This window comes from Scyliorhinus torazame, chromosome 21 (genome assembly GCF_047496885.1).
Source record: "Scyliorhinus torazame isolate Kashiwa2021f chromosome 21, sScyTor2.1, whole genome shotgun sequence".
NCBI lineage: Eukaryota > Metazoa > Chordata > Chondrichthyes > Carcharhiniformes > Scyliorhinidae > Scyliorhinus > Scyliorhinus torazame.
This window is the reverse complement of record NC_092727.1, coordinates 134,582,907-134,600,345: the sequence shown is the minus strand read 5'-3', so window position 1 is coordinate 134,600,345 and position 17,439 is coordinate 134,582,907. Positions and strand designations below refer to the sequence as shown.

The window sequence follows — 17,439 nt, the reverse complement described above, 5'->3', positions numbered from 1 at the left end:
GAATGGAGAGAAGGTCTTATGAGGAAAGGTTGAGGGTGCTAGGCCTTTTCTCATTAGAGCGGAGAAGGATGAGGGGCGACTTGATAGAGGTTTATAAGATGATCAGGGGAATAGATAGAGTAGACAGTCAGAGACTTTTTCCCCAGGTGGAACACACCATTACAAGGGGACATAAATTTAAGGTGAAAGGTGGAAGATATAGGAGGGATATCAGAGGTAGGTTCTTTACCCAGAGAGTAGTGAGGGCATGGAATGCACTGCCTGTGGAAGTAGTTGAGTCGGAAACATTAGGGACCTTCAAGCAGCTGTTGGATAGGTACATGGATTACGGGAAAATGATATAGTGTAGATTTATTTGTTCTTAAGGGCAGCACGGTAGCATTGTGGATAGCACAATTGCTTCACAGATCCATGGTCCCAGGTTCGATTCCGGCTTGGGTCATTGTCTGTGCGGAGTCTGCACGTCCTCCCCGTGTCTGCGTGGGTTTCCTCCGGGTGCTCCGGTTTCCTCCCACAGTCCAAAGATGTGCGGGTTAGGTGAATTGGCCAATGATAAATTGCCCTTAATGTCCAAATTGCCCTTGGTGTTGGGTGGAGGTGTTGAGTTTGGGTAGGGTGCTCTTTCCAAGAGCTGGTGCAGACTCAAAGGGCCGAATGGCCTCCTTCTGCACTGTAAATTCAATGATAATCTATGATTAATCTAGGACAAAGGTTCGGCACAACATCGTGGGCCGAAGGGCCTGTTCTGTGCTATATTTTCTATGTTCTTTGTTCTATGTAATAAATGTTTTTTTGTTGTTGAAAGTTGAATGACAGTCCGGTGACTCTGTTCCTCCATGTTTTCTAAAACAAAAGTAAAACTTATGAACATTTGAGCCAGGGTTCCATTTTTGGATTGTCCCACCCAGTTATAACATCAACTGGCATCATAACATGGCCATGGTATCTTTTACACTCATACCCACAAAGATGCTCCCATGAACACAAGTATTAAAATGCCCTGTGTATTTTTCAATAACCCTCATGTAATTCTATTATTTTATAGTGAATATTTAGACAGTTTAACCGACTGAGTAAGCCTGAAGGCAACAAAAACAAAGTCTTACAATTTTTCCAATGAGAAATTACAAAAGAATTTACCCCAAGCGTTGGGATCATACAAGAGAAGTCGTCCATGCTGTGCCTGCAATAAACGCAAAATGCCTGCTTTGATTGGTGGATTAACTTTAAGGTTACATGTATCCTCCATGTAAATCACACTGGTTACAAAACAAATGGATTGTTAATGACCTAATGAAGTCTCTTTGTTAAGTTTGAACAAATAATTGCTGTTGGAGCAGAATTCTGTTCTCTTGTTAATTGAGTGTTTGTTTATTCCAACATGTAGCATCAGATTCTTCAGCGGATGAGATCTTTGGGTATGTTGCCAATCCTTCCTGCCTTTGCCGGATTTGTACCTGGTGCCATCAGAAGGTACTCACTACAATTCCTATTCTTAAAATAGATTATGCTTATTGCATTGAAATGATTTCCTATGATTTTGAATAAACATCTGTACCTGGAATATACGAAGAAAATCATTGTAAATATGCTTATTGCAATGCTAAATGTTTTGGAGTTCTTGTTTCCTCTATTCCAGGCCAGTTGGCAAAGAACATAACATAAAAACTAGGAGCAGGAGTAGGCCAGCTGGCCCCTCGAGCCTGCTCCGCCATTCAATGAGATCATGGCTGATCTTTTGTGGACTCAGCTCCACTTTCCGGCCCGAACACCATAACCCTTAATCCCTTTATTCTTCAAAAAATGATTTATCTTTATCTTAAAAACATTTCATGAAGGAGCCTCTACTGCTTCACTGGGCAGGGAATTCCATAGATTCACAACCCTTTGGGTGAAGAAGTTCCTCCTAAACTCAGTCCTAAATCTACCTTATTATGAAGCTATGCCCCCTAGTTCTGCTTTCACCCGCCAGTGGAAAAAACCGGCCAGCATCTATCCTACCTATTCCCTTCTTAATTTTATATGTTTCTATAAGATCCCCCACTCATCCTTCTAAATTCCAATGAGTACAGTTCCAGTCTACTCAACCTCTCCTCGTAATCCAACCCCTTCAGCTCTGGGATTAACCTAGTGAATCTCCTCTGCACACCCTCCAGTGCCAGTATGTCCTTTCTCAGGTAAGGAGACCAAAACTGAACACAACTCCAGGTGTGGCCTCACTAACACCTTACACAATTGCAGCATAACCTCCCTAGTCTTAAACTCCATCCACCAGCAATGAAGGACAAAATTCCATTCGCCTTCTTAATCACCTGTTGCACCTGTAAACCAACTTTTTGCGACTCATGCACTAGCACACCCAGGTCTCTGCTCAGCAGCATATTTTAATGTTTTATCATTTAAATAATAATCACTTTTGCTGTTATTCCTACCAAAATGGATAACCTCACATTTGTCAACATTGTATTCCATCTGCCAGACCCTAGCCCATTCACTTAGCCTATCTAAATCCCTCTGCAGACTTCCAGTATCCTCTGCACTTTTTGCTTTACCACTCATCTTAGTGTCGTCTGCAAACTTGGACACATTGCCCTTGGTCCCCAACTCTAAATCATCTATGTAAATTGTGAACAATTGTGGTCCCAACATTGATCCCTGAGGGACACCACTAGCTACTGATTGTCAACCAGAGAAACACCCATTAATCCCCACTCTTTGCTTTCTATTAATTAACCAATCCTCTATCCATGCTACTACTTTACCCTTAATGCCATGCATCTTTATCTTATGCAGCAACCTTTTGTGTGGCACCTTGTCAAAGGCTTTCTGGAAATCCCGATATACCACATCCATTGTCTCCCGCTCCGTTATCTACCGCACTGGCAATGTCCTCAGAAAATTCCACTAAATTAGTTAGGCACGACCTGCCCTTTATGAACCCATACTGCGTCTGCCCAATGGGACAATTTCCATCCAGATGCCTCGTTATTTCTTCCTTGATGATAGATTCCAGCATCTTCCCTACTCCCGAAGTTAAGCTCACTGGCCTATAATTACCCGCTTTCTGCCTACCTCCTTTTTTAAACAGTGGTGTCACGTTTGCTAATTTCCAATCCGCTGGGACCACCCCAGAGTCTAGTGAATTTTGGTGAATTATCACTAGTGCATTTGCAATTTCCCTAGCCATCTCTTTTAGCACTCTGGGATGCATTCCATCAGGGCCAGGAGACGTGTCTACCTTTAGCCCCATTAGCTTGCCCATCACTACCTCCTTAGTGATAACAATCCAGGATAGACTGGAGACTATCTTTATACACTTTTATATTTATTTAGTGTTGTACGTTGCAAGCATATTCTTCCAAACCCACATTTAATCTTGTCTATTTGCACAGGCTCAGTTGAATTCCCAGTAAATGCCCATTACCTGAAAGCATGCTATCACAATTAATATATAATTAGCAAACTCATATTTTTAAATTAAAAATAAAGTTAACATGTGCAACCAATATTTTAAAACCAATCAATTTCAAATTCTCCACATTCCGTGCAAAGCATTACATTATAAGATCTCCCTTTTCTAAGACTCCTAACAGCTTATATGTACCTTTCATTTTGTAACCAATCAGATAATTGATAACTTGGATCAAGCCAAGTTGGATCAAGCCAAGTCCATGTTGCTTATATACAGTTGTGAAACAAATCGACCTAGTTAGACACCAATGTGACTCGTTGATCCCATGTGTGGGGATGGTAATTGCAAACAGGTTTTATAGTGAGTATTCATAAGATTTAAATGTATTAAAACAGCCTTCCCGACAATGCATGTTGGGAAACAAGCGCCACCATTGAATTCTGGAGCGGACAATAAAACCCTGTTTTCCCATCAATGTAAAATGGATTTTCATGCTCTCTCAATATTTTCCATTGCTGCCTACCAAAGTCCCTTTCAGCATTGCTCTCAGGATCATTAAGGCACTCGACCTCCCACGTTAAGGTGACTGCAGAGGGAAGCGACTGCCCTTTTACCCATTGTTATATCTTCTCTTATTATCATTGGAGTAATTTCTTCCTTAATCATAAAAGCTAATCCTTCCCTCTACCAATTTCCCTATCTTTCCTGTAGACTTTATATTTAGTTTCTAGTCAGATCTCCGTGACGGCTACAATGTCAAGCCTCCAGCTGGAATTTATGCCTGTGATTCACTCAATTTGTTCCTCATACTTTGCTGATGTATTTGAGGTGCAGTGCTGTAAAGTTGGATCCATGCCCCTCTTTTCTTCTTCATTGCCGTGTTGTGCTATATTTAAGTGTAAATTGTTGTCTCTAGTGTTTGGTTTATAAATTTTACTCCCTTAGGATTAACTTTCACTAAGTAATTGGCAAAAGGTTTCAATACTTCCTCCTCAAGCTTGCCTAACCGCTAAGAGTATTCCCCCACCTTCACCCTGCCATGAGGAGGATGAAAAGTTACTTTGTACTGGAAGGCAGAGAAGACCCCCTTCCCTCCCCACAAGCGAAGGAGCGAAAAGGCACTGCATCACCCACTATGACTGTCACAGGCAATAGCTTGGAGGCGACTGGCATCAGATGTAACTTAGAGGCTAAGGTAGAATTCAGGTCTTTACTCGGCGACTCACTAGACATTAATGGGGGACACTGCTTTCCAAGGTTGCATAACTAGTTCTGATGTAGACAGTAAGATGAAGACCTCACAGGGCCAAACTTCAGAAGGAGGCTGAAACCAAAAGAGAAAATGCTGGACAATCTCAGCAGGTCTGGCAGCATCTGTAGGGGGAGAAAAACGCTCATGTTTTGAGTCCAGATGACCCTTTGTCAAAGCTAAAAGGCAGAGAAAGTGGTAGATATTTATACTGCTGGATGAGGGAATGAAAGATGAGTCACAGCGACAGAAAGCAAGGGGAAAGAGTGCTAATGGCAGTCCCAAGAGAGAATAAAAGGTGTGAAAGGCCAAATGGCAGAGAAACTAAAATCAGAGGGTAAGCTGTGACAGATGTCGATGTGGAGGAGGGAGACATGGGAGGGAAGAGAGGTAAAATGAGAAAGGGAGGGGGGAGAAAAAGGTAAGGAAAGGGGGGATAAGATAGTGGGAAAGAGTGGGAGGAAAAATATATCTAAAAAAAGACAAAGAAATAAAAGGTAGGGGGGGTTGGCGCAGCCCAACCTCTGTGGGTACTACTGGGCCGCCAATGCGACAATGGTGCGCAAGTGGGTGATGGAGGGGAGGGGGCTGCATGGAAGAGGCTGGAGACGGCGCCCTGTGTGGGTACGAGTCTGGGGGCGCTGGCAACGGCGCCACTGCCGCTCCCTCCAAGGAGGTATACCACGAGCCCGGTGGTGGTGGCGGCCCTCAAAATTTGGGGGCAGTGGAGGCGGCATAGGGGAGAAGTTAGGGCCTCGGTGTGGACCCCATTACGGGGGAACCACCGGTTCGCCCCAGGAAGAACAGGTGGAGGGTTTTCGGGGTGGCACAGAGCAGGGATATGAAAGTTGGGGGACCTGATTGTGGATGGGAAGTTCGCGAGCTTGGGTGAGCTGGAGGAGAAGTATGGGCTCCCCCTGGGGAACACCTTCAGTTACTTACAGGTAAGGGCGTTTGCCAGACGGCAGGTGGTGGAATTCCCACGGCTACTGCCACACACAGTACAGGGGGGGCGGAGATCTCGGAAACTTACCAGGTGATGCAGGAGGAGGAGGAGGCCTCGGTGGTGGAGTTGAAAGGTAAGTGGGAGGAGGAGTTGGGTGAGGAGATTGAAGAGGGGACGTGGGCAGATGCCCTAGGGAGGGTGAACTATCCCTCTTCGTGCGCGAGGCTCAGCCTCATACAGTTTAAGGTGCTGCACAGGGCACACATGACCGGGACAAGGATGAGCAGGTTCTTTGGGGGTGAGGACAGGTGTGTTAGGTGCTCAGGGAGCCCAGCAAATCACACCCATATGTTCTGGGCATGCCCAGCGCTGGAGGAATTTTGGAAGGGCGTAGTGAGGACGGTGTCGAGGGTGGTAGGATCCAGGGTCAAACCGGGCTGGGGGCTCGCAATATTTGGGGTGGCAGAGGAGCCGGGAGTGCAGGAGGCAAAAGAGGCTGGAATTCTGGCCTTTGCGTCCCTGGTAGCCCGGCGAAGGATTCTCCTTCAGTGGAAAGATACGAGGCCCCCAAGCGTGGAATCCTGGATCAGCGATATGGCAGGGTTCATTAAATTGGAGAGGGTGAAATTCGCCTTGAGAGGGTCGGTACAAGGGTTCTTTAGGCGGTTGCAACCGTTCTTAGACTTCCTGGCAGAACGACAGACATTGGTCAATGGCAGCAGCAGCTCGGGGGGGGGGGGGGGGGGGGGTTTACTTTATTTTTGTTTATGTTATTTACACTGGAGGGTCTGAGGGGGTGTTTATTATTTAGGTACGGGGGGAGGGGTTTGGGGGGTTGCTTTTTTAGACTGTGTTTTGTACTTAACCCTGTTGGGTTCTTTTTTCTTTCTCATTTTAATACAAATTATTTTTTTTTAAAAGAAGAAAGAAATAAAAGGTAAAAGACAGTTACAATGAAAACAAAGGGGTCGAGGTGGGGGAGAGCTAATCATCTGAAGTTGTTGAATTCGATGTTGAGACCGGAAGGCTGTAGCGTGCCTATCCGGAAGATGAGATGCTGTTCCTTCAGTTTGCGTTGAGCTTCACTGGAACATTGCAGCAGGCCAAGGACAGACTATTTTGGTTTCAGATTTCAGCATCCGCAGTAATTTGCTTTTATTCAGGAGGAGGCTGATGGGTTTGACAGACCATATACCTGCCTGAAAGCTTACTGGTTCTGGTTAGGGCTATGGTGGAGTCCACTTTTGCCTTGTCCATGTCTTCACATGGAGCCTGAAACTAAGCATCCGCTCCTGGTCAATTCCAGCCAGTGAACTGCGAAGCCCAACATCATGCAGCATCTGAAGACTGGGATCACACCGTCCACTGAAATCACAGCAACTTTCCTTGGAACAAGGTGCTGCAGTGAAAGTGCTTAGCAGAGGCCATGGAGGTTCTGGGTTCCTTAGTAGAAAGGGGCTTTGTGTCAACTATCCGAAAATTTGTCCTCCAGCAGATCACTGAGTTGGCTAAATAGACACCTTGACATGATGGCGTGGGAATCATGCAGTTATTTATTTAGTGTGTACATAGTCTCAGAGGCATGCAATAGACTTCTCAGTGGTTTGCTTGAGCTCTTTAAGCCAACCTTCAAGTCTAGTCAACATAAATCATGCAATAGGAACCTGCTGGCTTCTCCAATGGTCACATTCCTCCCTGGTACATCACCATTACCCTTGAAATTGCCTGTTAACCGGGCATGCTCCTCAAGCCTGATGGTGCTGCTTGGGGCCGGGCCACCATGACCCAGTCTCTTGAGGATGTCCAGGAGGATATCTGAACTGCCTCTTCAAATTCTCAGCAATTGATAACAGAGGCAAATTAATATTGAAAGTTGAGCATGACTTTCTTTAGTGGTCACAATGTTCACCAATAGCTTTTTTAACAGTAGCCAACAGAACAGCAACAAAGAGATTGTTAATTGCAAAACAAGTCAGCAAAATAATGTGCAGTATCTTTAATAAACATGAGAAGCGAATTTAATTGTTCAGAAGCTTGATCATTTTGGGAGCAGCAGCACTTAACAGGTACTTAATTTTTTAAAATAATTTTATTGTCACAAGTAGACTTACATTAACACTGCAATGAAGATGCTGTGAAAATCCCCTAATCGCCACATTGTGGTGCCTGTTCCGGTACACTGAGGGAGAATTCAGAATATCCAATTCACCTAACAGCACGTCTTACGAGACATGTGGGAGGAAATTTACTTTCCTATCTATCTTTGCGTCATTGATTGATTGAAAATTGTGCAGGATCTACAAAAGGGGGCAATCTGCGATGCAAGCTTACTGCCCAGATGGGGAAGATAAACACTTAACAGCAAATGTCTTTAAGCTACAGTAAAAGCTTATTTTTTAATTAAAGCTCTTTGTTTAATTTTTCAGATTATTTCCTGAAGAAAACATCACCAGGCTGGGGAGCTGGGGACATTTGAACTGTTCTTATTCATGTTCCTTTTTGCTAGATTCTAAGTCCTCCCTCTTCCAGAAAATAGGCAAGATGTTTCTGTTGGAGCTAGTTAAAGAATTTGGCACTAACCATATATACAGTGCAGATACATTCAATGAAATGACCCCAAGCTCTTCAGACCCCAAATATTTATCCACTACCAGCAATGCAGTCTTCAAGTCAATGACACAAGGTAATGGTTCTCGAAATAATATCTTCAATCTTTTTCATACAAGTGGAAGCTACCATTCATCTAGCTTTCCCTTTGATAAATAGTCAAGATTTCTTTTCTGCATTTACATTTTAATTTTTTATCAACTAGTCCCTGAGCATTTGTATTTATTTCTTGTACAGGTTACTGCTTCATTTGATGTTTATATAGGACCGGAAATGACCACTGTACCGTCCCTTGTTGGACCCTCTACATATTAAGCTAAAAAGTTCTCCTGTATACATGTTAAGAATGCCATCTTAGCCCTCAACACTGTGACTATCCCAATTAATGTTAGGAAAGTTGAAATTGCCTAATATGAATACCCTATTATTTTTACACCCCTCTGCGAATTGCGCTCATATTTGCTCCTCAATTTCTCGCTGACTATCTGGGGGTCCATAATAAACACCTAGCAATGTGGATGTCCCTTTTTTGTTCCTAAGCTCTACCCACAAAACTTCGTTTGATGTCCCCGCCAAGATTTCATCTCTCCTTACTGCAATAACTGACTCCTTAACTAATAATGCAATGCCTCCTCCTCTTTTACCCACTCCTCTGTCTCACCTGAAGAGTCTATATCCGGGGATGTTGAGCTGCCAATCCTGCCCCTCCCTCAACCACATCTCCATGATGGCTACTATATCACAATTCCACTTGTCAATCTTACCCTTAACTCATCCATTTTACCTGTGATACTCCTGGCTTTAAGGTCTAGGCCATCCAGCCTTGTCTTACTCCCTTGAAACGTACTACTGCTGTATTCCCTCTGACTTGATTGCTTTTCTGTGTTAAGCTGTGTCCCTTTTCTGCTCACAGTCTGGGTCCCCTCCCGCTGCTGAATTTGTTTCAATTCCTCCCAACATCATTAGCAAACCCGCCAGCAAGGATCTAAGTCGCTCTCTGGTTCAGATGTAGACTGTCCTGTTTATATCCCACCTTCCCCAGAAATGGTCCAGGAATCTAAAACCTTCCCTCCTGCACCAACTTTTAAGCCACACATTCATCTGTGCTATTCTCCTATTTCTGTACTCGCTAACATTTAGCACTCGGAGTAATCCAGAGTTTACAACCCGAGAGGTCCTGGTTTTTAGTCTGCTACCTAACTCCCTAAATTCTTGATGAAAGACCTCATCCCACTTTCTATCTATGTCATTGGTACCAACGTTTACCATATCTTCTGCCTTATCACCCTCACCCTTCAGACTGCCCTGGGCCCATTCAGAGACACTCCTGTTCTTCTATTCTCTCCTCTCTTCATAGGAACAGGAGAACAGCAGGCATAGATGCACAGCCAAAATTTGAAGAGACACCAAGTGAGTCTGGAAGGCATAGAATGTCAAGACCAGTTAATTCACAAGGGAATTTGGCAAAATTGGATAGTATTTATTTTAATGCAAGGAGTCTGACAAACAAGGCAGATGAGTTGAGGACAAATTAAAACATGGGGGTATGATGACATTGCTGTCAATATTCCAGGATATAGAATCTTCAGGCAAGATAGGGAAGAAGGTAAAAGAGGGAATCAATTATAGCAGCATGGAGGGACGCATTTTAGGAGGCTCTTCAATTGAAGCCATATGGGTAGAACCTAAAAACCAAAAAGGAGCAATTGCATTGCTGGGAGTGTTCTGTAGGCTCCCGAACATTGTTGTAAGCAGCACGGTAGCACAAGTGATTAGCACTGTGGCTTCATAACGCCAGGGCCCCAGGTTCGATTCCCGGCTGGGTCACTGTCTGTGCGGAGTCTGCACATCCTCCCAGTGTCTGCGTGGGTTTCCTCCGGGTGCTCCGGTTTCCTCCCACAGTCCAAAGATGTGCAGGTTAGGTGGATTGGCCATGACAAATTGCCCTTAAGTGACCAAAAAAGTTAGGAAGGGTTACGGGGATAGGGTGGAAGTGAGGGCTTAAGTGAGTCGTGCAGACCTGATGGGCCGAATGGCCTCCTTCAGCACCGTATGTTCTATGTAAGATAATGGCAAAAGAACCAGAGGAGACCTGAGAAATATATATATATCTCACATGTAAGAGCAATGGTCCTTTGCAGTAACCATTCTTAAACTTCATTGTTTGTTTCTCACAGTGGACCCTTTGGCAGTTTGGCTTATGCAAGGATGGCTATTTGTCAGTAGACCTTCGTTTTGGCAGCCAACCCAAATCAAAGCTTTGCTTCATGGAGTGCCGCTGGGAAGGATGATTATTCTGGATTTATTTGCTGACAGTCGACCAGCATATTCCTTCACTGAGTCTTTCTATGGACAACCTTTTATATGGTGCATGTTGCATAATTTTGGTGGTAACACAGGGATGTATGGAACGATAGAAACTATAAATAAAGGGCCTTTTGAAGCAAGGTTTTTTCCAAATTCTACCATGGTGGGTACAGGAATAGCACCAGAAGGAATTGAACAGAATGATGTTGTGTATGAGCTAATGAATGAAATTGGCTGGTGCAAGGAGCCTTTAAACCTCACAGAATGGGTTATGTCATACGCACAGAGAAGGTATGGAAAGACAAATGATGATGCTGTCGCTGCGTGGCTGCTATTATTCCAAAGTGTCTACAATAATACTGTCTATCGAAAGGACCACAACCGAAGTCCCTTAGTTCACAAGCCATCTTTAAAATTGGATACTTCTTTATGGTATAATAAAAGTGATGTCTATGAAGCATGGAGACGGATGCAAGCAGCTATTTCTGATCTGTTCACTAGTGAGACTTTCAGGTACGATCTTGTCGATGTGACAAGACAATCTGTTCAGCTCCTAGTATCAGAATTTTATAAAGACCTCAAAAATGCATTCTTGAAATATTCCATTGTGGGGCTGCAGACTTCAGGAAATGTCTTAGTGCATGACTTGCTACCTGAACTTGACAAACTCTTGTCCAGTGACAAGCACTTTTTATTGGGCCACTGGTTACAAACAGCTCGGTCCTTGGCAACGAGTGAAAAAGAAGCAGACCTCTATGAATTCAACGCCCGTAGTCAAATTACTCTTTGGGGGCCAGATGGGAATCTTTTAGACTATGCCAACAAGCAATGGGGTGGTTTGGTTAATGACTATTATGCACTACGTTGGGATCTCTTTGTGTCAACACTTATTAAGTGTCTTCAGAAGAGAATTCCCTTCAATCAAGCCCACTTCAACCAAATTGTCTTTCAATTGGAACAAAGTTTTATTGTAAACAAAGTAAAATATCCAGACAAGCCAATGGGAAATACCTTTGCGATTGCAAAAAAATTGTTCCTGAAATATTATCCCCAGGCAATGAAAAATGGTGAATTTGATATTGATATGCACTGATATTTAGTTTGGTTTAGCTTTAAAGAGCAGTTTATACAGGTTATGTACTGGTTATTCTTATGAAGTTAAGGATATACTTCTTTAAGGTTTAAAAACGTTATCAGCTATATGCTAGTATTTTCAACTATAAGAAATGAGACTTTTTTCCCTCGTGAAAGTTTTTAATGATCTGGATTTAACTGTCCATGTTTTAGCCATTTTAAACTTTGGGACATTTGAGCATTAATAGTCTTTGTTAAAAAATATGTTCCCTAGGCCAGCTTTTATCAGATGTGTGGCAGAAAGCCCAATTACACTGCACACTTTGGTTCTGTCTTCACAAAAGAAAATCAGATACCAGAAATGTTGGAGAATGATAGGTTTAGTGAGAGGGAAGAACTGAGGGAGATCTTTATTAGTAGAAAAATGGTGCTGGGAAAATTGATGGGTTTGAAGGCGGATAAATCCCCAGCGCCTGATAATCTGCATTCCAGAGTGCTGGAAATAGTGGATGCATTGGTGGTGATCTTCCAGGATTCTATAGACTCTGGAAAAGTTGCTGCAGTTTGGAGGGTAGCTAAGAGAATTATAGATCAGTAAACCTAACATTGGTAGTGGGGAAAATTCTTGAATCCATTATCAAGGATTTTATGGCGGAATATTTAGAAAGCAGTGACAGGATCAGTCAGAGTCAGCATGGATTTATGAAGGGGAAATCATGCTTGACAAATCTGTTGGAATTCTTGGAAGATGTAATTAGTATAGTTGACAAGGGGGAGCCAGTAGATGTGGCATATTTGGACTTTCAGAAGGCATTTTACAAAGTCCCGCATAAGAGATTATTGTGCAGGATTAAAGCGCATGTGATTGGGGGAAGTGTACTGAGGTGGATAGAGCACTGGTTGGCAGAGAGGAAACAAATAGTAGGATTGGATGATCAGCCATGATCATGATAAATGGCGGAGCAGGCTCGAAGGGCCAAAAGGCCTTCTTCTGCTCCTATCATCTATGTGTGCCTGCTGACCAGGCTGAATTATCTCGAAGGACATTTCAGGCATATGTTGCCTAAATTGTCAGATCTTCATTATCTCTATAACATTTGATTTTGTATTTGTCTTTTTACTCTATTTTATCTAAATAATTATCCAACAAAGACAATAGGCAAGTGCTTGTGACTGTTGTTTTCCTGCAACATTGGATAAAATCAAACCCTGATGGAGACACCATATGGAAACTATAGGATACAATTCATTGTAGTTGGTGTCATAGTATTTAGTCTGTTTGTCATAATAAATCCCACTTAATAACTTGGCAGAACTTGATATAGACTTTAGTAATGTCTGAGTAAATAGTGCATGCACAGGATAAAGGGCACACAAAGAGGCCCAATGATTCATGTGCTGCTCATGTTTCATTTGAGCCTTCACCCACCTACCTCATCCAAATCTAACATCGTAACCCTTATTACGAACCCAGACCAGACCCTAACAGTGGCTGGGATACTGGACAGAAACCCCAATACTTTAATTTTAATTTTGTAAAACTGTGAGGAAAGGATACTTCGCTCCAGGAGTGATTCAAAGAAATAGGGATATGGTATTTTAAAAGAAAACTTTGTTACTAACACAGTATTAAAATCTTTAACATTTCACCTGAAAATAGCCTACAATTACTCCTTAAACAATACTACTCAATGCAGTGAGTACAATACCCTTACTTGCTATCTTTATTCCCACTTAAACTACAGGAAAATATACCATCTCAGCTCTCAATCCGCCTTAAATACCGATAGCACAGAAGAATACTTGTTTTACAGAGATATTCTTTGAGGAAGAGATCCCTTTATACTACTTCACAGAATACAAGTGACACCGGTCTGAACTCCTGCAGAAACTCTGGCTGAATGTCTTCAAAAGCTGTTTTCAACTGGCTTGTTTCAGCTCCCCCTTGTTCTCAGTGCTTTAAATAGTTCATCTTTTTAACTAACTTGCAATGAGAATAAACTGCCTTACTTGGTCTCAGCTTCAGTCAGATCAGAACTCAACTGAAAAATGCTTCTCAAAAAGCCTGATACCTTAGCTGCACCCAGCAATGACCTCACCAAGCTGAAAACTAATTAACTCCCCAGGAAATCCTCTTAATCAAAACAAAATTGCATCAGCTGGAGCTTTTACGATCGCTAATTGCACCTCAGACTACTAAAAGCTTTGTTGACTTTCAAACCAAGATTCTTGTAAAAGCAAGACTGCAGCAGTCAAACGCACTCTAACACAGGCTTTTAACCCTTCACCAAATACTTATATATCTGAAATGTCTACATTCATCACACCCACCCCGAAACAATATAAAAAGATGGCTTCATTTTTCCAAAGCTTTTTAACTCTAACATTTCTTGTTATTAAATACAACTAATATTCTATAAGATACATGTATTACATTTTAAGCATGCAAACGTAAACACGAGTACAGTCCATTTCCGTCTTCCTTTTCCACCTTTGAAAATTCCAGTCCTCTCACATTTCAAAGTCGTGATAAAGCATTGGCAATCACATTTTCTCTCTCTGCTCCTGCTACATGTATCATTTTTAAGTTACATCGTTGTAACAACAAGCTCCACCTGAACAGTCTTACATTTCGATCCTGAAAGCTTTCAAATAACTTTAATGGATTATGGTCTGTATATACAATTGTCTCCGATCAATTGTTAACATAAATGTCAAAATGTTATAGCGCCAATACCTAGCTCAATGTCTTCTCGATGGTCGAATATTCCTTTTTAATAATAAAAATAAGCAGGCATTTGAATCTTTCATCGTCTTGCTGTAACAGTACAGCACCAACACCCACATCACTCGCATCAATTGTCACCTTAAATTGCTTGACATAATTAGGTGTCATCAACACTGGTGCAGTGGCTAAGTTTTCAGACTATCATGTCCCTTGACATTCCTACGTCCACTGAAATGTCCTGTGCTTTTTCAGAAGTTCAGTTAGTGGAGCGACCACGCTGCTGAAATTTGACACGTATTTCCGGTAGGAACCCCACATACCCAGAATCCCAGAACCTCTGTCCTCGTTGATGGTATTGGGAACTCCCCAATAGCTTTTATTTACACATACTGTGGGGCCATCTAACCATGTCTAATTGCATGGCCAAAGAATGTGACTTGAGCTTTTGCAAATTCACTTTTAGCCAAATTTACCACCAGCCCTGCCTCCTGCAGTCAATCGAACAATTCCTTCAAATTTTCCAAATGCTCCTTCCATGTTTGACTGAACACCACCAAATCGTCAATGTACACGGCACAATTGTTTAGTCCAGAAATGACCTTGTTGGTTAATCTTTAGAATGGTGCTAGCACGGTCTTCATTCCAAAGTGATAACCTCTCATTTATCCAAATTATGCTTCATTTGCCATTCATTGTCCCACTCGCTCAACTTGTCCAAATCACACTGAAGGATCTCTGCATCCTCACAGCTCACCCTCCCACCCAACTTAGTGTCATCTGCAAATTTGGAGATATTCCATTTTGTTTCCTCATATCATAATCTATATTGTGAATAGCTGGGCTCCTAGCACCGATCCCCTAGGTACCCCAATAGTCACTGCCTGCCAATTTAACAAATACCCATTAATTGGCGGCACGGTAGCACAATGGTTAGCACTATTGCTTCACAGCACCAGGGTCCCAGATTCAATTTCCGACTTGGATCACTGTCCGTGCGGAGTCTGCATGTTCGCCCCGTGTCTGCGTGGGTTTCCTCCGGGTGCTCTGGTTTCCCCCCACCAGGCCCGAAAGACGTGCTGTTAGGTAATTTGGACATTCTGAATTCTGCCCCTGTGTACACGAACAGGTGCCGGAGTGTGGCGACTAGGGGCTTTTCACAGTAACTTCATGGCATTGTTAATGTAAGCCTACTTGTGACAATAAAGATTATTATTAATTCCTACCCTTTGTTTCCTGTCTACCAACCAGTTTTCTATCTGTCTCAATGCACTACCCACCCCCCCCCCACCCCAATCCCATGCGCTTTAATTTTAAACGCTATTCTCTGATGTAGGACTTTGTAGAAAGCCTTCTGAAAGTCCAAATATACCACATCTACTGTGTCCCCCTCATCAACCCTACAAGTTACATCCTCGAAGAATTCCAGTAGATTTATCAACATGATTTCCCCTTCATAAATCCATGCTGACTCTGTCCGATCCTGCCACTGTTTTCTAAGTGCCCTGGTATAAAACTTTGATAATGGATTCTAGAATTTTCCTCACTACCAACGTCAGGCTTACTGGTCTATAATTCCTTCTTTTCTCTCCACCTCCCTTTATAAATAGTGGAGTTACATTAGCCACCCTCCAATCTGCAGGAACTGTTCCAGTCTATAGAATCCTGGAAGATGACCAACAATGCATCCAGTTTTTCTAGAGACACTTCCTTAAGTACTCTGGGATGTAGATTATCAGGCCCTGGGAATTTATCAGCCTTCGATCCCATCAATTTCCCCAATGCCATTTCTCTACTAATATTAATCTCCTTCACTTCCTCCCTCGCGCTAATCCCAGCATCTCCCAATATTTCTGTTGTCTGATTTGTCCTCTCATTTGTGAAGACAGAACCAAGATATGTGTTTAGTTGCTCAGCCATTTCTTTGTCCCATTATACATTCCCCTGTTTCTGTCTGTAAGAGACCTACATTTGTCTTCACCAATCTTTTTCTCTTCATGTACCTATAAAAACTTTTACAGTCAGTTTTTATGTTCCCTGCAAGCTTACTTTCAAACTCTATTTTCCCCTTCTTAATCAATCCCTTGGTCCTTCTTTGCTGAATTCTAAACTGCTCCCAATCCTCAGAACTATTATTTTTCTTGGATAATTTTGTATGCTTCTTCCTTGGGTCGAATACTATCTCTAATTTTTCTTGTGAGCCATGGATTGGCCACCTTTCCAGTTTTACTTTTGTGTCAGACAGAAATAAACAATTGTTGCAGTTCCCCCTTGCGCTCCTGAATATTTACCATTGCCTATCAACTGTCATCCCTATATATATTCATAATATGTAGGAGCAGAATTAGGCCATTCGGCCCATCAAGTCTGCTCCACCATTCTATCATGGCTGAAATGTTCCTCATCTGGTACCAACGACGCTACAGACCAAGAGCTGGATTGTGAAATCAGCCAGAGCATTTCCCCCCTAGAACACATGACCCAGGAGCGGGAGTCGGCAATTCAGCCTCCCGAGCCTAACCCCCTCAGTGTGATCATGGATGATCCCATCCTGGCCTCAACTCCACTGACCTGCCCGTTCTCTATAACCCTTCAACCCATTACCAATTAAAAATCTGTCTAACCCCTCAAATTTACTCATTGTCCCTGAATCCACCACACACTGGGGTAGTAAATTCCACAGATTCACAACCCTTTGGCAGAAGTAGTTTCTCCTCAAATCTGTTTTAAATTTGCGACCTCTTATTCTAAGATGATGACTGAGCGGCCTATTTCTGCTCCTTTGTCTTGAGATTCTGGGCAGGAGTGCTCGCGGTCTCAGTCAGGATAGTGGAGGTGGACCCGGACCCTTTGGTGGAGATATTTGGGGTTTCAAAGAAGCCGGAGCTCATGGAGAGGAGGAAGGCCGATGTTGTGGCCTTCGCCTCTCTGATTGCACGGCGGCAAACTTTACTGGAGTGGCGGTCGGCATCGCCACCGGGGGTAGCGGCTTGGTTGGGTGACCTGTACGACATCCTGCAGTTAGAGAAGATAAATGTATGAGTTAAGGCGCTCTGCAGGGGGGTTTGAGAAAATGTGGGGATGTTTGTGACCCTGTTTGAGGAGCTGTTTGTCGCTGG

General features: G+C 43.0%; 1 protein-coding gene across 1 annotated transcript in view; it reads left to right on the top strand.

Moving 5' to 3' along the window:
• naglu (N-acetylglucosaminidase, alpha) overlaps positions 1 to 17,439 on the top strand; it is a 68,536-nt gene extending 51,097 nt beyond the window's left edge. The window contains exons 4-6 of the mRNA XM_072487727.1: positions 1,388 to 1,473; positions 8,034 to 8,290; positions 10,392 to 17,439. Of these exons, the coding sequence (XP_072343828.1) occupies positions 1,388 to 1,473; positions 8,034 to 8,290; positions 10,392 to 11,614 (1,566 nt within the window). The 3' untranslated portion in view covers positions 11,615 to 17,439. The remainder of the gene's footprint in view (positions 1 to 1,387; positions 1,474 to 8,033; positions 8,291 to 10,391) is intronic.